The sequence below is a fragment of the Nerophis ophidion genome, linkage group LG09, assembly GCF_033978795.1.
Source record: "Nerophis ophidion isolate RoL-2023_Sa linkage group LG09, RoL_Noph_v1.0, whole genome shotgun sequence".
Classification (NCBI taxonomy): Eukaryota; Metazoa; Chordata; class Actinopteri; order Syngnathiformes; family Syngnathidae; genus Nerophis; species Nerophis ophidion.
Genome location: NC_084619.1, coordinates 3,006,790 through 3,027,544, shown reverse-complemented (window position 1 = coordinate 3,027,544; position 20,755 = coordinate 3,006,790). Strand labels below are relative to the sequence as shown.

The 20,755-nt window shown below is 39.0% G+C and overlaps 1 protein-coding gene across 3 annotated transcripts in view; it reads left to right on the top strand.

Annotated features, from left to right (window-relative positions):
- Window positions 1–20,755, top strand: part of parga (poly (ADP-ribose) glycohydrolase a) — a 64,191-nt gene that overhangs the window by 20,649 nt on the left and 22,787 nt on the right. For all 3 annotated transcript variants that reach the window (XM_061910057.1, XM_061910059.1, XM_061910058.1), the window contains 6 exons: window positions 2,376–2,468; window positions 5,844–5,998; window positions 11,129–11,208; window positions 11,308–11,368; window positions 11,622–11,697; window positions 12,570–12,717. In XM_061910057.1, coding sequence (XP_061766041.1) covers window positions 2,376–2,468; window positions 5,844–5,998; window positions 11,129–11,208; window positions 11,308–11,368; window positions 11,622–11,697; window positions 12,570–12,717 — 613 coding nt within the window. The remainder of the gene's footprint in view (window positions 1–2,375; window positions 2,469–5,843; window positions 5,999–11,128; window positions 11,209–11,307; window positions 11,369–11,621; window positions 11,698–12,569; window positions 12,718–20,755) is intronic.

Genomic DNA, 20,755 nt, shown 5'->3' with positions numbered 1-20,755 from the left:
AATAAAATAAACGCAGCGTTTTAACTATCAACTCGTAATGATAACTATAAAAGTGAACTGCTGCTCTATACACGTTGAAAAGTACATTAGAATTCATGTGTTACGTGTTATGTGGGCCTACCGAGGATGTCGTTGTGGTTTGTGCAGCCCTTTGAGACACTAGTGATTTAGGGCTATATAAGTAAACATTGATTGATTGATTGATGTGAAGTAAATGTGCATATTGATTTTGCAACTGCTACGTAGGACATACTGATGAAGTAACAACCCATCCATCCATTTTCTACCGCTTCTCCCTCTCGGGGCCGTGGGGGGTGCTGGAGCCTATCCCAGCTGCACTCGGGCGGAAGGCAGGTTACACCCTGGACAAGTCGCTACCTCTCCGCAGCAATTTGTTATATTATTCTAGCAGTACTTATGAAAATCCACTAGGTGATAGTGTTGCTATGTAAACATCCTCCTGTCCCTGTCTTCACGGGGGAGTGAGTCATTTTGACTTAGTTTTATTATTCTGTGGTTCTTTTTACACTTGTATAACTGTTAAATCTAATTATATTCGGCTGGCCAAGACGTAGGGCCGCACACAGAAAAATAGAAACATTTTAATATACACCATTTTTTGATAATAAAAAATCAAATAAAAGTAGTTCAATGCCTGCTTCAAAGTTGAATGGCTTAAATTAAAAAGCCTACATAATATAACTTGCACGTAAGGTCAGGCTTTGCTCGAACTGCCTTAGATATTATATTTCAACCATCCACCATCTATTAAATAGCCCCATGGGAGCATTTTATGATGCCTGCCAACTCATTACTTCTGACAGCGTTTAGTCAGACCCCGCTGCCATATATAAATGCTCCCCGGCCAAATTGCAGAGCAAATGCTTCCCCCATCCCGTTGAACATCAAGCCACCCTGCCTCTCTCGCCACACATCGGTCATTTGCATTTGCTCCAGAAGGTCCATTTAATCAGCTTACCTTGATAGAATAAGACCAGTGATTGACGACGCGACATTTGAAGCCAATACGCTCATAAGTGATTGCGTCGTAAATCTAGGCGTATGAGGGAGGTACTGTGTTTATTTTAGAGGGGGAATTGCTGAGGCAGGGCTGAAGCTGAAGATATGTGGCAGAGTGATGTTTTGTTTTTTCTGATGCTCATTTCGACTCGCGTAGATAAGTGACATATCTTAGGTGTTTTACCTGCAGCTACACACTGTAGATGCTCCCTCGGGACTCCTGAGCAAGTTTCATAATCCCTCCAGTGTAGAGGGGGTTTCCTACGTGGAAAACATTCCTCCAATTACCAGTGGCGTCTGAACTTGACACCTTCTCTAAAGTTTTCTATTTCGTGATATTACATGAGTGGTAGAAACAACAATAAACCTGTTGTCAGGATTGGCATTGATTTTTCCTCCTGGCTCTAATATTGGTTACTGTTATTAGATTGTGACCGTGCACTGTGTTCTAAACTTTGAAAAAGTTACACAATAAATGATGATATCCTAAAAATGTGAAAGTTATGTACTTTAAAACATCAATAAAAGACACTTGTCTTTTTTAAACACCAGTTTCAATTTCTTTGTAAATATTTAAAAACGTTTAACTTAGCAGTAAGTTATAAAACAACCTGAACATTTATTTTGCATACATCTGTTTTTCAATCAATGAATCAATGTTTACTTATATAGCCCTAAATCACTAGTATCTCAAAGGGCTGCACAAACCACTACGACATCCTCGGTAGGCCCACATAAGGGCAAGGAAAACTCACACCCAGTGGGACGTCGGTGACAATGATGACTATGAGAACCTTGGAGAGGAGGAAAGCAATGGATGTGGAGCGGGTCTAACATGATACTGTGAAAGTTCAATCCATAATGGATCCTACACAGTCGCAAGAGTCCAGTCCAAAGCGGATCCAACACAGCAGCGAGAGTCCCGTTCACAGCGGAGCCAGCAGGAAACCATCCCAAGCGGAGGCGGATCAGCAGCGCAGAGATGTCCCCAGCCGATACACAGGCGAGCAGTACATGGCCACCAGATCGGATCGGACCCCCTCCACAAGGGAGAGTGGGACATAGGAGGAAAAAGAAAAGAAACGGCAGATCAACTGGTCTAAAAAGGGAGTCTATTTAAAGGCTAGAGTATACAAATGAGTTTTAAGGTGAGACTTGTAGTTCTATAGCATATTGTACGAGTAAAACGAAGATGTAGGAACTTTTTAAATGTAAATATATTTAGTTGCTTTGAATACCTTGACCTACATTGGTTGTAATTTAAATATGTTACTTCGATAGGCCTCCAAACTCTTAAATGAGCCTTCGTTGAACGACCCCTGCATTAAAACATACATTTCTTGTTCCCTCCATAGTGTCTGGAGCATTGTGAAGTTCAACACCTGTACGAGGTCGTACTGCCTTCCGTTGTCAAGATGGCACTCAGTGCTCCTCGCCTCTGCACTATGGTAAGGACCGTCTAGTCTTTTACTTTAAGAGTTTTACTGGGGTATCAAGCACTCTATATGAAAAATTATAATGCTATTAATAACTAGAAAAGCAATCAGAGAGTACAGACTATCTCCCAATAAAAAGGGATCATTTAAAAAAAAATCCTGATTCAGAGGGTGATCCGGATAACCCCCAAAATGTAATCATTTGTTGTTCATCCCATTCATTTAAAAAGTGTTATCAAAATTCTCTCATGACTTTTTGAGCTATGTTGATCACTCGGGCTGTGAATCTTTGGGCACGATTTGACTCGATTCTTGGGGGTATCTTGTCAGATTCAGAATCGATTCTCAATTCAAATTCTACACTTTTTTTTAATAGCATTGGTTGACAGTTTTATGCTTAACTACATTCCTCCATAAAATAGATAAACAGCTCCGATCAATTTCAATGATACTTAAAAGAAAACTGGTTTTGTTTAATTAAATGTTGGCCAAACATTTAATCAAGTCAAATAAATACAAGTAAGGCAACAAGAGAAGTATCCAACACTTATTTTTTAAATATGAATGAATGAATGAATGAAATAAGTTTATTTCGGTCATATAATCAATCAAATCAAATCAATCAAGCATTGTGTGTGATCAGTTTTACAGTACATGTTATATGTATACAATAATGCACATTTACACATAAAAGAAAAGAAAAAGAATGACCAAAAAAGGAATAGGCTGAAGCCAAAGCTTATATTTGCCTATCCTGTACCTTCACAGAAGATTAGATTGCCTGGAACATCAACATAAAAAAATAAATAAATCAAAAATCAATGGGATGAAAGTAATTGAAACTATATTTTATAATTTTCAATTATTTCACCTTTCAATGTTTTCTTAAACCTTACCAAAGAAGTGCATGTCTTCAGCTCATCACTGAGCTTCTTCCACCATTTAACTCCTAAAACTGTAATACATTTGTATTTTATATTTGTTCTCGCTTTACCCATTTCAAAAATCGATATCCCCCGTAAATGATAGTTTTCTCCTCTTAAATGAAATAGCCTGAGAATACAAGCTGGAAGGCTGTTGTTTTTTACTCCAAACATCATTTCCATTGTTTTTAAAAACACAATGTCGGAAAATTTTAACACATTTGAACTCATAAATAAAGGATTGGTATGTTCATAGTAGCACGCTTTGTGTATTATTCTAATGACCCTTTTTTGAAGTTTTATGATTGGGTCTGTTTGTTTTATAAACATTTCCCCAAATTTCAACACAATACGTTAAATATGGAAAAGTAAAAGAATAATACAACATATGCAGGCATGTCTTATTCAGCATGTGTCTTACTTTATAAAGAATAGCAATAGATTTGGATATTTTTCCTTTTATATATTCAATATGCGGTTTCCAACACAGTTTATGATCAATTATTATTCCCAAGAATTTAGTTTCATATACTCTATCAATTTCCACATGATTTAACTTTAATTTTGCTTCACAATTTGTCCTTGCACCACTAAACACCATAAATTTAGTTTTCTTATCATTTAATGATAACTTATTAATATCAAACCATTTTTTTAGTTGAATTAACTCAACCTCCATTATCCTCAACACTTCCTTCAAGTCTTCTCCTGAACAATATACATTTGTATCATCTGCAAACATAATAAATTTCAATTTATTAGATACTGAACAAATATCATTTAGTTAGAGTATAAATAACTTAGGTCCCAATATGGGAATCTACATCAACAATATGGTTTTTTATTTTTTCTTAATCGATTAAGAATCCTTACAAATAAAAATTGCGATTAATCGGAAAATCCCCCCCAAAAAATTGACAACCCTTTTGCTAATTTACTAACAAAGACAGACAGACAAACTCAAGCGAATTGAAAGATAAATTAAATTGCAATGTCTGTGTGTGTTGGTTTTCATTGTCCCAAAAAAGTTTGCAAGAACGTTCACTCTTTGAATTGATGCCAGCAACTGGGAGCTTTGTTCTATAGCAAAAATAAATAAACAGACTCTCTTTGTCTCTGTGGGTGGAGGCGGGTGACCCAAGCATTCACGAGCACAGAGAAGTTCAGCTTCATAAAAAAATGTATTGTAAAATAGAAATTATCTGGATCATCTCCAATATCTATTCACTTATTCCTTATCCCTTCTGAAATTTCCTGAAAGTTGATTCAAAATCCATTTATAACATTTTTAGGTATGTTACCAACTAAATAATTAACTCACTAAGTCACAAATGCAGATGAATACATAACATCCTTTATATTATCTAGAGCAATATTGTTATTAATATTAATATTGTTGAAACACTTCTGTGAGAAAAGTTCCAAGAAAATTGGAAAATAATTGTCCTTTTGTTTTTGTTTTTCAAAAGTTAGTGTACCTAGGATTTCATGCTGCCACATTTATGCAGATTAACTTTATAAAAAAAAAAGTCAATTCAATATGTAGTTTATTTTAAAACATATGTTTTTATTATATTTTGATTTTTATATATATTTTTTTTAAATACATCCATAATTTATTTGGCATGTATGTGTTTTGTATGCATTTTTATGGTAAGATTGTTTTTATTTCATTCATATTTTAAATACATTTTATTTAGTTTTTGTTTGAATACAGACTACATATATTGGTGCTGATGCTGCCCTTAATCACATCAACTTCAAAACTTCTATTTGTTTGATACATTGTGAATTATATCATTGTTATTTATTATGACATTATTTCAATTGAATTGTTCCTATTTTGTTGTTTTGGTTAAGATACATACTGATGACATAAGTGATTAAATAATGCTATTCTAACATTCAACAACTGTTGTATAGTGCAGATTTAATGTAGCCCCAGAACTGCTTCATTTGGACAAAGAGAAGTGGGTCTGTTTCATGTTTACATTAAGTGAAGTTGATGCATGTTTTCATATCTTTTTAAATGTAATATCATGTGTCCTTGGAGACAAAACATAGTTGGAACATGTAAAAAAGGAATACCAGGTAGAAAAGTCATCATTTCCACTGTTCGCCTCGCTCTTCTTCGTATTGCAGCGGTCAGCCTCCAGCCAGATATCCGTCCCAGTTGTTATTAGAGCTCGTATTGATCCGCTAACTGGGCAGCCTTGGGAGGCTCTTTAGCTCTAATCAGTGAAGATAAATGAGGCCCTGTGTCTGACTGAGTTACTGTGGGAGAACGCAAAAAAACAAGGACTTTAATTACTTCACCCGTGTACTAAATGGATCTCTTCTTGTGTTTTCTGTTAAGACTGCTCCTGTAATAATGATCAACTCCCATTAGCCTTCAACGTGTGTATCTCTGCTATGTTGTCCTATGTTATCGTAATCCTCATAGACTCCCCACGTCTCTTCCCAGCCAATCCCTCTGCTGAAGTCAGGGATGAACCATTCCCTAACCATGTCTCAGGAGCAAATTGCCTGTCTTCTGGCCAACGCCTTCTTCTGCACATTCCCCAGACGCAACTCCCGCAAGTCCGAGTACTGCAACTACCCCGAGATCAACTTTTACAGGTAAAGGAGAGGCGATCAGTTAGATTTATCAGCACACGCTCTTAGATACCTGCTGAATTCCATAATGTTAGACACAAAGAAGATGAACGGAAAACCTTTAACTGGTACTTTACCCAACCTTTAGTGGCATATTATTTACATGCTAGAAATAGATGTCTGTACTAACAACAAACTGTTTGGATACAAAGTGACGGAACAAGAATGAATGGACTCTGATTTCCATTAGGGGGCACTACTGCCTTAAAAAACCTCATCGATATATATGCTGTTCTTCCTTCTCTTATTAATTTGGTCCCAAATGTTGACCAATGTTAAGCTGTATCACTGATATCTTTAGTCCTTATTTAGTGGTCTGTTCTGCATGTTCTATTTTTGAAAATATGGCTTACTGTTTCATCTATCATGTGCTGCACGTTTCATGTCTTTTGGATGAGACAGTGGGCCGATCTCTTTGAACCTCAGTACTAGTGTGGGAGGTTGTTGGGAGCATCTGGGAAGGATAATGTAATAAGTAATTACTTTAGATTAAGGGTTTCTCATAAGATATGTTGTTTTAACTGTAAGGAGAGTCTTATACAGAAGCTTTAGTATTTATGTGTATTACATTTTTAATGCAATGACATCAGTGTTATACACAAGCATGGGTGGTTCATTAGTGCATCATTTGGTAAGGAGGTGGTTGGTAGCCATGTTGTAATCATATTTTACATACTGTCTCTCTCATTGTGTTTACAGTCACCTCCCTACCTGATGGACATAGTCCAGGTTCCATCTCAACTCAATTTGCTTTCATTTCTTTGAGGAGCCTCCTCCTCGTTTGCGACATGATTAATAACTTCCGGTCTTCTCGCTGATACACTCGGACATATTCGTCATCATATGATGGTGTTTACACTCTGCAGAACATGGTCATCTCTGATACAGCGGAACATACAAAACTGTTACAACATTTCATGGAAAATGAGTCTTTAAATACAAAAAAAATTGAAACGTCCATCACACATGACCCAGACTTTAGACATGTTTAGCTATTTCTTTGTTTTTGTGGCTTTTTGCAGCTCTCATTTCCAAAGAAGAAGCTTCAGCAAAGGCTGGTTAAGAAGAAAAATAAGATTTATAAACCAGAGGTTAGATGAAATAAGCAAACTAAATATTACCGCCATACAAGTTTTCAGTTATCAATGTTAAGGCAGAGTGTTTTAGTGTTTTCTCCATTGTGGTCAACTTCAAATCACCAAAAATGATTCCCGGGCGTGGCACCGCTGCTGCCCACTGCTCCCCTCACCTCCCAGGGGGTGATCAAGGGTGATGGGTCAAATGCAGAGAATAATTTCGCTACATCTAGTGTTTGTGTGACAATCATTGGTACTTTAACTTTAACTTTTTAACTTTCTCTTTACACTCAAGTAAAAAGTTATGACATTGAGATTCCTTAGTTGTTATTATGTCTGAATGTTAACTTCCTCTTTAGCCTTACACTTAAAAGGGACCTGTTTCTGACTTGTACGTTTTGTTACAGTGTTGGATACTCGTGTTAAACAATGCCAAAGTGCCACATCACAAGGTTCATATATTTGCTGCTGACCCGAAACTGTTGGCAGCTGCAGCCTTGTTTGCTGCTGCCCTCCCGCCTGCTCTGACGATTAAATAAATACTTACGTGTTTATTTGTCTAAAACTGTTTTGTAAACATAGACCACTAAGTACAAAGTTGAAATAGCCGCTAAACTTGGATGAAAAAGACGGCGACATTACAATTTGGTTTGAGGAACCACAAGTGAAGGTAGGAATCGTAGGATAAAGTATTATTTCATATAAGTGTAGCATGCGCACAATAACACCAATGTGTGACATACAGTTGCATTCACAATGCTTTTGAATGCAACTTTTTTTATTGTAACCGGCAAATTGATATACTGTTAGTAAAGTTTATGTTCCACCGTGACTGGATTAAAAAAGAAAAAATCTATATAAATGTGTGTGTGTATGTATGTATATATGTATGTGTATATATATATATATATATATATATATATATATATATATATATTGCAGTCTTGAGTTTCCAATAATTTCTATAACTCTATTTTTTTGTGATAGAGTTATTAGAGCACATACTTGTTTGTCAGAAAAAACATTCATGAAGTTTGGTTCTTTTCTGAGTTTATTATTATTATGGGTCTACTGAAAATGCTGGGTCAAAGCTATACATACAGCAACATACATTATCAATTTTGGCGATGTTGAAAAGTTACAAATCAAATCAAATTAGCTTCATGGCATGGCCTCTTAACTTCATGTGAGTGATTATGATTGACGACACTTGTTGACTTCTCTGAGCCCATTTAAACAGGGCTCATGTGATGCAGTCATTAGACTCTGTTACAAACGCGACAATGGGAAAGTTAAAGAAACTCAGCACAGATCTGAAAAAACAAATCATTGACTTGAACAAGTCAGGAAAGTCACTTGGAACCATTTCAAAGCAGTTTATAAGGTCCCAAGAGCAACTGCAAAGTCAAAGTGCATGACACAGTTTTGTCACTGCCACGATCAGGAAGAAAACGCAAGCTTTCACCTGCTGCTGAGAGAAAATTGGTCAGGGTGATCAACAGTCAACCGAAAACCACCAAAAAGCAGGTCTGCAATGAAGTGGAAGCTGCTGGAACACAGGTGTCGATGTCCACAGTCAGGCATGTTTTGCATCGCCATGGACTGAGAGGCCACCCTCCAAGAAGGAAGCCCTTGCTCCATAAGTGACGCCTTAAGGCTCATCTAAAGTGTGCTGCTGATCACATGGACAAAGATAAAAGGAAGGTTTTGTGGTCAGAGGAATCAAAAATTAAGCTGTTTGGCCACATTATCCAGAAATATGTTTGGAACACCATCCTATCGTCAGGCATGGTAGTGGTGGTATTATACTCTGGGCCTGTTTTGCTGCCAATGGAACTGGTGCTTTACAGAGAGTAAATGAGACAATGAAAAAGGAAGATTACCTCCAAATTCTTCAGGACAACCTACAATTATCAGCCTGGTGGTTGGTTCTTGGGCACAGTTGGGTGTTCCAACAGGACAATGATCCCAAATACATGTCAAAAGTGTTAAAGGAATGACTAAATCAGGCTACAATTCTAGAATGGCCTCCCCAAAGTCCTGACTTAAATGTGTGGACAATGCTGGAGAAACAAGTCCATGTGAGAAAACCAACAAATTTAGCTGAACTGCACCAATTCTGTCAAGAGGAGTGGTCAAAAATTCAACCAGAAGCTTGTCCGAAGCTGGTGGATGACTACAAAAAGCGCCTCATTGCAGTGAAACTTGCCATACATACAGCCATTGCTGTATGTATACTTTTGACTCAGCATATTTGGTCACATTTTCAGTAGACCCATAATAAATTCATAAAAAACTTCATGAATGTTTTTTTGACAAACAAGTATGTGCTCCAATCACTATCAAAATAAATAAGAGTTGTAGAAATTATTGTAAACTCAAGACAGCCATGTTCTTTACAAGTGTATGTCAACTTTTAAACACGACTGTGTGTGTTTTCTAGACCAGTGGTTCTCAAATGGGGGTACATGTACCCCTGGGGTGGATACTTGAAGGTATGCCAAGCGGTATGTGAGATTTTTTAAAAATATTCTAAAAATAGCAACAATTCAAAGATCCTTTATAAATATACTTATTGAATAATACTTCAACAAAATATGAATGTAAGTTCATAAACTGAGAAAAATAAATGCAATAATGCAATATTAAGTGTTGACAGCTAGATTTTCTGTGGACATGTTCCATAAATATTGATGTTAAAGATTTCTTTTTTTGTGAATAAATGTTTATAATTAAGTTCATGAATCCAGATGTATCTATATTACAATCCCCAAAGAGGGCACTTTAAGTTGATGATTACTTCTATGTGTAGAAATCTTTATTTATAATTGATTTACTTGTTTATTTTCCAACAAGTTTTTAATTATTTTTATATCTATTTTTCCAAATAGTTGAAGAAAGACCACTACAAATAAATTAATATTTTGAACTGTTGTACAATTTAATAAATCAGAAACTGATGACATAGTGCTGTATTTTACTTCTTTATCTCTTTTTTTTCAACCAACAATGCTTTGCTCTGATTAGGGGGTACTTGAATTAAAAACATTTTCACTGAAAAAAGGTTGTGAACCACTGTTCAAGACCACAAAGAAGTGTGTTAAGTAGATTTGAAGCATCCCAGGTCCCATTTAAATGACAGATAAAGATAATATCTTCAAGGTTTTGCAACACTGACAGTTTGACCCTGGAACAGACACATTTCTATGATTTTCTCTGGATAAACCAATTTTTTCCCCCTGTACTTTTGAGGTTCTACTGTATTTTTCAGTCTTGTAGACCATTTGCATGACCATTTTGATACATTCCAGTGACCGAGTCCTTCAGCTCGCTATCTGAACCTCTTTCCTCCTATCCCAGTCATTTGTGCAAGACAGGTATCTTCCTCCACATCAGATGTTCGTGGCAGGCTAAGTGAAGAGGCCCGCGTAATAACATAAGCATCGATTTCTTTTGCAGAGCCTTGCCGTCGCTTGGTTGCAGATTCTTGGGCCCACATTCACTATTAGTATTTCTGCCTACGGCATAAAACCCGACAGGGTTACCATGAAGATGAGACAAGCAGTGTCTAAAACTGGACGCTTGCTGTGAATCGTTATTACCCAGCCGCATCCACCCCCTTCCTGTAATTGAGGGAGTGTCCGTCACTTTGCTTATTGGCTAGAGTGAGGCTTCGTCTTGGACAGGCAAAGCAGCAAGCAATCTGCTGATTGCTTTTTTGGCAAAACTGTCGAGGTTTGTCCTCCGTTAAGTGATGGATATGTTGGAGAGGAAAGAAGGCATCTCTTTAGCGGCTGTTTTCCTCTGCTTGAGAAGGAAATGAGAGGAAACGATGCAGCACCGTGATTGAGACAAATTAGTTTTTGTTTATTATGGTACATGAGTGACCAAAAATAACTGAATTGTACAGAAATGGTCAACCACTTTATGTTCATCCATGTCATGTGTTTTACTGGAGAATATGTTTATTTTGTAATAGCATTTATTCTATTGCAATTACTTCTGTTTTCTTTTGTAGGTTATTTGAAGGCTCCTCATCAAGGAAAATAGAAAAGTTGAAAACACTCATGTGCTACTTCAGGAGAATTACACAATCCAGTAAGCCTCGCAGCATCATTTTGTCATTTTGCTTGAATGTCTTCAACTTGCAGTATAAGAAATGTAAATACACTTATTTATTTGTTCATTTATTTTAAGGGCCAAAGGGTCTCGTGACCTTCACAAGACAATCAGTGAACAATCTGCCAACCTGGGAAAAGTATGACTCTTTTTTGCTAATAGATTTAATCCATTTACACACATAAATGTGTATATATATATTTATTTATTTACTTTTTATTATTCACTCACAGTAATAATTCATGTTTTGAAAAAACATATTTACGGCATCAGTAAAATACAATAGAAGCGAATGTGTAAACTGTATTTTAATTTTTTTTTAAGAATATGCTTGCAATGCTAATGTTTCATATAGAAAGGATTTGACAAAATTGTTTCTTATTTTTTTCAAGCTGCCAGACTCAGCTGACACGCTTACATATCACTTGTAAAGGCACCATTGAGGACGATGGTTATGGGATGCTTCAGGTAAAAAAGAAAAACATGCACTGTGTAATTGATTCAGCTGTCAACATTTAAATATACGAGTATCAGTAACTCTACCACTACTTTTAAAAAAGAAAAATACAGAAGAATATTTGTGCACGACTGTGTTTCAGCATTTTCCTCCCAGCCTGGGCATGGTATTTTACATTTTTTTGCCTGACAGCTGAAGTACACACATGAGTAGCTCAGAGATGCATGAGGGGATAGAGAGAACCCTTTATGTGCACATTGAGGGGAAAAAAAGAGGATTAGGGTGAGGCATTTTACTGGGGAGACCCAGGCTGACCCAGTAGGAGTCCTCCTCAGCTACGACTGTGTGTTGAGCTGCAGTAGGGCCAAGTCAGAGCTGTCAGTCTGTCGAGGGGAGTATGACTAAAATGTGAGTGACGGTAAGGCTGGGGGTGGACGAGGTGAGGCAAACTGGTTGAAAAAAAATGTGCAGACAGACACTCCCGCTGTCACTTGGATTGACGCGGCTGTGGGCCAGTGAGCAGGACCCCTTCCTCTGACAGACCTGTTTGAATAGCAGCATGATTATCATATGCACTGTCCTCTGGGAAAGTAGTAGTAGCATCACGCAAAGATGAAGAGTTACATCAGTTTAGTAGTCACCATTTAGTCTTCTGTGGGCTTTTTTAAAATAGATTACAAATGCATGGTTTTGCTTCCTTATTCAATCATCCCCATGCAGGACTTTATCTGTATTAAATGACCACCGTGGGTGGCAGGCAGTAGGAGATGCTAACTGAGTCATTTATCTGCATAACTGGAAGTCACACTCGTCATATCTCACAACCGCATGAAAAGGATCCAAGTATGTGTTCTAGTAATAATGTGTCCTTTTCCCTCACAAGGTGGACTTTGCAAACAGATTTGTAGGTGGCGGAGTCACAGGACATGGTCTGGTCCAAGAGGAGATCAGGTTCATCATCAACCCGGAACTCATCGTCTCTCGTCTCTTCACCGAAGCGCTAGAGCACAATGAATGCCTCATCATTACAGGTACGAAGTCATATTCCCAGGTTTGGCGTGTCTAATTTTACTACTTCAGCCTGTAATGTAATTTTAAGTATGTGTATTACATTTAGGAATAAGTATAGCCCCATTTATTGTTTATATTTAATGCCATACAGTAGATGCCTCCTTCTTTCCCTGGCAGTATTTACCTTTCACTTCCGAAATACACAGAAGACTTGGGATCTGTAAAACTGGACTTTACTGTACATCATCTCAACACCAACCAGCGTTGAGTAAAAGTACTGCTCTTATGTTCTATATGAGGAAATACGGTACAGTACAGCTCAACTTAGACCTCATTGCGCTCCACGACGGAAATTGTTACTTAAAACACTCGTATTCGAATCAGCATGGCCCATTGAAAGGAATTTAAATCAATTTATTTTGTGCTTGGCCCTCCCAAAACACCACAATCTGAAATATTCTGAATCCTGAAAACCAAACTTTTAGTTACAAAATATTTTTTTATAAACTTTACAATATCCATCCATCCATCTTCTTCCGCTTATCCGAGGTCGGGTCGCGGGGGCAGCAGCCTAAGCAGGGAAACCCAGACTTCCCTCTCCCAAGCCACTTCGTCTAGCTCTTCCCGGGGGATCCCGAGGTGTTCCCGGGCCAGCCGGGAGACATAGTCTTCCCAATGTGTCCTGGGTCTTCGCCGTGGCCTCCTACTGGTTGGACGTGCCCTAAACACCTCCCTAGGGAGGCGTTCGGGTGGCATCCTGACCAGATGCCCGAGCCACCTCATCTGGCTCCTCTCCATGTGGAGGAGCAGCGGCTTTACTTTGAGTTCCTCCCGGATGGCAGAACTTCTCACCCTATCTCTAAGGGAGAGACCATGAAACTCATTTCGGCCGTTTGTACCCGTGATCTTATCCTTTCGGTCATGACCCAAAGCTCATGACCATAGGTGAGGATGGGAACGTAGATCGACCGGTAAATTGAGAGCTTTGCCTTCCGGCTCAGCTCCTTCTTCACCACAACGGATCGATACAACGTCCGCATTACTGAAGACGCCGCACCGATCCGCCTGTCGATCTCACGATCCACTCTTCCCTCACTCGTGAACAAGACTCCTAGGTACTTGAACTCCTCCACTTGGGGCAGGGTCTCCTCCCCAATTCGGAGATGGCATTCCACCCTTTTCCGGGCGAGAACCATGGACTCGGACTTTGAGGTGCTGATTCTCATTCCGGTCGCTTCACACTCGGCTGCGAACCGATCCAGTGAGAGCTGAAGATCCCGGTCAGATGAAGCCATCAGGACCACATCATCGGCAAAAAGCAGAGACCTAATCCTGCGGTCACCAAACCGGAACCCCTCAACGCCTTGACTGCGCCTAGAAATTCTGTCCATAAAAGTTATGAACAGAATGGGTGACAAAGGACAGCCTTGGCGTAGTCCAACCCTCACTAGAAACGTGTCCGACTTACTGCCGGCAACGCGGACCAAGCTCTGACACTGATCATACAGGGAGCGGACCGCCACAATCAGACAGTCCGATACCCCATACTCTCTGAGCACTCCCCACAGGACTTCCCGAGGGACACGGTCCAATGCCTTCTCCAAGTCCACAAAGCACATGTAGACTGGTTGGGCAAACTCCCATGCACCTTCAAGAACCCTGTCAAGAGTATAGAGCTGGTCCACAGTTCCACGACCAGGACGAAAACCACACTATTCCCCCTGAATCCGAGGTTCGACTATCCGGCGTAGCCTCCTCTCCAGTACACCTGAATAAACCTTACCGGGAAGCATGTAATACAAACAACTACAGTAGTTGTATGTAATAATATTGTGCTGGGGAGCACACCTTGGTAGGTGATTCCTACGAGCTCCTTCTCTGTTGTGTAACAATAGGAACTAGTAAATCGCTGTTTATGTTACATATGTATGTTGCACATGAACACATTTGAGTGACGGACTGGAAAGATCGGTGTTAACAGCAGTCTTTGAATGTGTATTACAGGTAATGCTTGAGGTCCCAATTTATTCAGTGAGGAGATAGAACCAACTGAAAGACTTAGAAAACAACATGAGCAGCTTCTCTATATTTTTTTGGATAAATGTCTCTGGTTTGAATGTTTGTGGCTGCATGTCGCACAGGCTGGCTGTGGCTTGTGTGACGTGCAGTGACTTGCTGGTAGAGATGTGTACCGAACTAGGTACTTTTATAGGCACCGACCGAATTTTACCAGGTATCGATTCACGTAAAATCAAACAGTGGCATGCGCCAATGTTTGAGGTCTGGATGCAGACTCGTCGCGCCCGGTTGCCGACTCTAGGAAACCAATCACTTAAGCAGCATTCATGGTGAACTCCCTCTAACCCAGGGGTGTCAAACTCAAATACAGAGTGGGCCAAAATTTTAATCTGAACAAAGCCGCGGGCCAACGTTGAACAAATGAACCTTTTATTAGGGACCCAAACAAGTTTTGCATTGAATATTGAACAAGCGAGGCTTATATAACTTTATAGTGACATGCAAAATCCAGTTTCAAATAATACTAATCATTTAAAAATAGCAATGGCATATCGAGGGAGATTATTAGTGGTCTTGTATGTCTTCAATTTTCTGATAATTGCTCCCACAGTTGATTTTTTCACACCAAGCAGCTTGCCTATTGTAGATTCACTCTTCCCAGTCTGGTGCAGGTCTACAATTATTAAATAAATGAATGATGAATGGGTTGTACTTGTATAGCGCTTTTCTACCTTCAAGGTACTCAAAGCGCTTTGACACTACTTCCACATTCACACACACATTCACACACTGATGGAGGGAGCTGCCATGCAAGGCGCTAACCAGCACCCATCAGGAGCAAGGGTGAAGTGTCTTGCTCAGGACACAACGGACGTGACGAGGTTGGTGCTAGGTGGGGATTGAACCAGGGACCCTCGGGTTGCGCACGGCCACTCTCCCACAATTCTTTTCCTGGTGTCCTTCGGCAGCTCTTTGGTCTTGGCCATAGTGGAGTTTGGAGTCTGACTGTTTGATGCTGTGGACAGGTGTCTTTTATACAGATAACGAGTTCAAACAGGTTCCATTAATAAAGGTAACGAGTGGAGGACAGAAGAGCTTCTTAAAGAAGAAGTTACAGGTCTTCTCTGTTTTAAGTGACCAAATACTTATTTTCCACCATAATTTATACAAATCAATTCTTTAAAATTCCTACAATGTGAATTCCTGGATTTTTTTTCCACATTCTGTCTCTCACAGTTGAAGTGTACCTATGATGAAAATGACAGACCTCTGTCATCATTTGAAGTGGGAGAACTTGGAATGAGTGACTGACTAAATACTTTTTTGCCCCAATGTATGTTGCTGACATAAAATTATAAGTTAATAATTATTTGCCAAAAAAACAAAGTTTCACAGTACGAACATTGAATATCTTGCAGTCTATTCAATTGAATGTCAATTTAAAAGTATTTGCATATGATTGTATTCTGTTTTTATTTACGATTTACACAACGTGCCCACTTCACTGGCTTTGGGTTTTGTATAAGGTATGATCGGCCTGGCCGATAATCGCTTGATCTGTACTGGATATATTTGAAGTGAAGTGAATTATATTTATATAGCGCTTTTCTCTAGTGACTCAAAGCGCTTTACATAGTGATACCCAATATCTAAGTTACTTTTAAAGCAGTGTGGGTGGCACTGGGAGCAGGGTGGGTAAAGTGTCTTGCCCAAGGACACAACGGCAGTGACTAGGATGGCGGAAGTGGGAATCGAACCTGCAACCCCCAAGTTGCTGGCACGGCCACTCTACCAACCGAGCTATACCGCTCTCCTATATTTTCCTCTCCCATCGTAGTAGTGAACACAGCAAGTACACACCCTTCGTTTCAGAGGCAAACCTCAAATATGAAGGGCTCTTTTTATTCACACCCCCAACCCAACGATTAAGGGGAATCAAACCTGGGGGCCCTCTAGTTCCATGTCTCCTCCTTTCTTACATTAGCACACTGGTACACTAATTTCTACAGAATAGAAACTAGGTAATAGACTGGTTTATTTATAGAAATCCCCCAGGATAAAAAACTCTGTGCTGATTTCCACAGAACTGTGCGTGAGTAGAGCAGGCAGACACGGATCCTCCACCAAAGGAACAAAAACGGCTTCATTCTGTTCCATCAATGTAAAAAAGGACTTTTGTCTTATCAAGCGCGACAGCGAGCGACACATTGGCGCCATGACGTCTTCTGCGGGGTACATTCATCTCTTCCGAGTCACCTTCAGTTGTTAGTCACCGTCCTCCTTCAAGCTTTCGACCGTCCTGCCTCTCCTCCTCCGTCCCTCCTCCTCCTCTCCACTTAACTTTATTACATTTGGACAGAAAGGAATTTATAACCCAACTAAGGTCATTGCTCCACTAATGGAATGGACCAGTTACGCCATAGATTCATTAAAACCTATGCACGTGTGCAGCGTTTCTTCTCATGTTTTCAATCCAGACGTTTGTTCACTTCTGATTTCGTGCTCAGTGCATTCATCTTAACATGGGTCTTTCCGTTCGTCTCAAACGTGACGTCGATACTTCTCCCGTGGATGTTGTCAGATAGATGGGAAGGTAGAAGGCCACGATGTAATCTGCTGATGGGAACCTTTAAGGCAGTGGATGTTGTACGGACGAGGGGTGGTTTCCTGTACAAATGACATCAAGGTGATGGAGGAGAACAGCAGCCTGTTGAGAAATGGAGGAATAGGGAGGGTAGGAGGCTCTTGTGTCGTGCAAATGAATGTTCCTTTTGTCTGAGTGGACATTTTAGGGTGTCTTAATGACTAAAAATGTTTAATAGATACACAATTTTCATTTACCCAATTCTAGAATCATTGCTGTTTCACAGACTTCTCGTTTGCACCCGACTTTAATGTCATGGGCCTGAAAATATAATCAGTGAAATTAAGTTGGATAAAGCTGGGTTTTAAGTAACTTAGGGTTTTAAAATGCAGCTTTACCGTTTTATAATTGTAAGTTTATCCTATTAAAGTTAAGCTGACTCTCGCCAGACCCTTGTAGTTCACTGAGCTCCACACAAGCTCAGCGAACTAAAAGGATCTGGCGAGAGTCTGGTTGTATTTGATGTCAGGCTGTCGACAACTCACTTTTTGTCGGGCTTGTTGATGAGAGACGGCTTTCACCCTAACCAGGAAGGCGTCATCATCCTGTCTAGGAACATAGATTTTTGTTTGAGTCACGACTACCTACACTACAGCAAGCCCGGTCACAGGCAATTACAGAGTCTTTTAGTCCGGGTGAGGAGTCAGATAAGTACCAGTAAAGTGAAAAACTAGTTGCCCCAATACGAGGATCTGGCGAGAGTCATGTTATATTAAAGTACCAGCAAAGTGAAAAACTAGTTCGCCTCAATATTGAAGCTATTGTCATATATACAAACCCCGTTTCCATATGAGTTGGGAAATTGTGTTAGATGTAAATATCAATCAATCAATCAATCAATGTATTTTATTTCGGCAATCTTCACATAAAACAAAGAACAACAACAGGAAAAGAGAAAAAAACAAACAAAACAAAAAAACACTCATTTGAGCAATGATTGAGCCGAAAGGGTGTAGGTTGATGCAACGCTTATATAAACCTACCCCATCACAACAAGAACAAGGTTCAAAATATATAAAATCTAAAACATGCTTCACTTATATTACTTTTTTTTTTTTAAACAATATATAAGCAACATATATGTAGCACACGTCTCATATACACAGTTTAACATTTAAATCAAACATATACATTTGTACACTTATATATACATATATATATACATATATATATATATATACATATACATATATCATATATATACACAATAATATAATAATAATATAAACGGAATACAATGATTTGCAAATCATTTTCAACCCATATTCAACTGAATGCATTACAAAGACAACATATTTGATGTTCAAACTCGTAAGCTTTATTTTTTTTTGCAAATAATAATTAACTTAGAATTTCATGGCTGCAATATGTGCCAAAGTAGTTGGGAAAGGGCATGTTCACCACTGTGTTACATCACATTTTCTTTCAACAACACTCAATAAACGTTTGGGAACTGAGAAAACTAATTGTTGAAGCTTTGAAAGTGGAATTCTTTCCTTTTCTTGTTTTATGTAGAGCTTCAGTCCTTCAACAGTCCGGGGTCTCCGCTGTAGTATTTTACGCTTCATAACGCGCCACACATTTTCCATGGGAGACAGGTCTGGACTGCAGGCGGGCCAGGAAAGTACCCGCACTCTTTTACTACGAAGGCACGCTGTTGTAACACGTGCCAAGACAACATATTTGATGTTAAAACTTAAACATTTTTTTTGTTGCAAATAATCATTAACTTTAGAATTTGATGCCAGCAACACGTGACAAAGAAGTTGGCAAAGGTGGCAATAAATACGGATAAAGTTGAGGAATGCTCTTTAAACACTTATTTGGAACATTCCACAGGTGTACAGGCTAACGGGAACAGGTGGGTGCCATGATTGGGTATAAAAGCAGCTTCCATGAAATTCTAAGTAATTCACAAACAAGGATGGGGCGAGGGTCACCAATTTGTAAGCAAATTGTCGAACAGTTTTATTACAACATTTCTCAACGAGCTATTGCAAAGAATTTAGGGATTTTACCATCTACGGTCCGTAAAATCATAAAAAGGTGCAGAGAATCTGGAGAAATCACTGCACGTAAGCGTCGATATTGCGGACCTTTGATCCCTCAGGCGGTACTGCATTTAAAACAGACATCAGTGTGTAAAGGATATCAGCACATGGGCTCAGGAACACTTTAGAAAACCACTGCCAGTAACTAAAGTTGGTCGCTACATCTGTAAGTGCAAGTTAAAACTCTGCTATGCAAAGCGAAAGCCATTTATCAACAACATCAAGGAACGCCCCCGGCTTCTCTGGGCCCGAGCTCATCTAAGATGGACTGATGCAAAGTGGAAAAGTGTTCTGTGGTCTGATGAGTCCACATTTCAAATTATATTTGGAAACTGTGGACGTGGTGTCCTCCGGAACAAAGAGGAAAATAACCATCCGGATTGTTATAGGCGCAAAGTTCAAAAGCCAGCATCTGTGATGGTATGGGGGTGTATTAGTGCCCAAGGCATGGGTAACTTACACATCTGTGAAGGCACCATTAATGCTTAATGGTCCATACAGTTTTTGGAGCAACATACAGTATGTTGTCATCCAAACAACATTATCATGCTTATTTCAGCAAAACAATGCCAAGCCACGTGTTACAACAGCGTGGCTTCCTAGTAAAAGAGTGCAGGTACTTTCCTAGCCTGCCTGCAGTCCAGACATGTCTCCCATGGAAAATGTGTGACGCATTATGAAGCGTAAAATACGACAACAAGACCTCAGGCTGTTGAACAACTTAAGCTGTACATCAAGCAAGAATGGTAAATAATTCCACTTTCAAAGCTTCAACAATTAGTTTCCTCAGTTCCCAAACGTTTGAGTGTTGTTAAAAGAAAATGTGATGTAACACAGTGGTGAACATGCCCTTTCCCAACTACTTTGGCACGTGTTGCAGCCATGAAATTCTAAGTTAATTATTATTTGCTAACAAAATAGGAAGTTGATGAGTTTGAACATCAAATATGTTGTCTTTGTAGTGCATTCAGTTGAATATGGGTTGAAAAGGATTTGCAAATCATTGTATTCCATTTATATTTACATCTAACACAATTTCCCTTGGGCACAATTACCATGAATTGATTAACGTGGACCACGACTTAAGCAAGTTGAAAAACTTATTGGGGTGTTACCATTTAGTGGTCAATTGTACGGAATATGTACTGTACTGTTCAATCTACGAATAAAAGTATCAATCAATCTATCAAATTCCCAACACATATGGAAACAGGGTTTGTGTATATATATATATATATATATATATATATATATATATGTATATATATATGATTTATGACGCTAAAAGGCTTTCAAAGTTTGCGAATAAATAGACATGATAGAAATACATCAATCTCTCAAAGA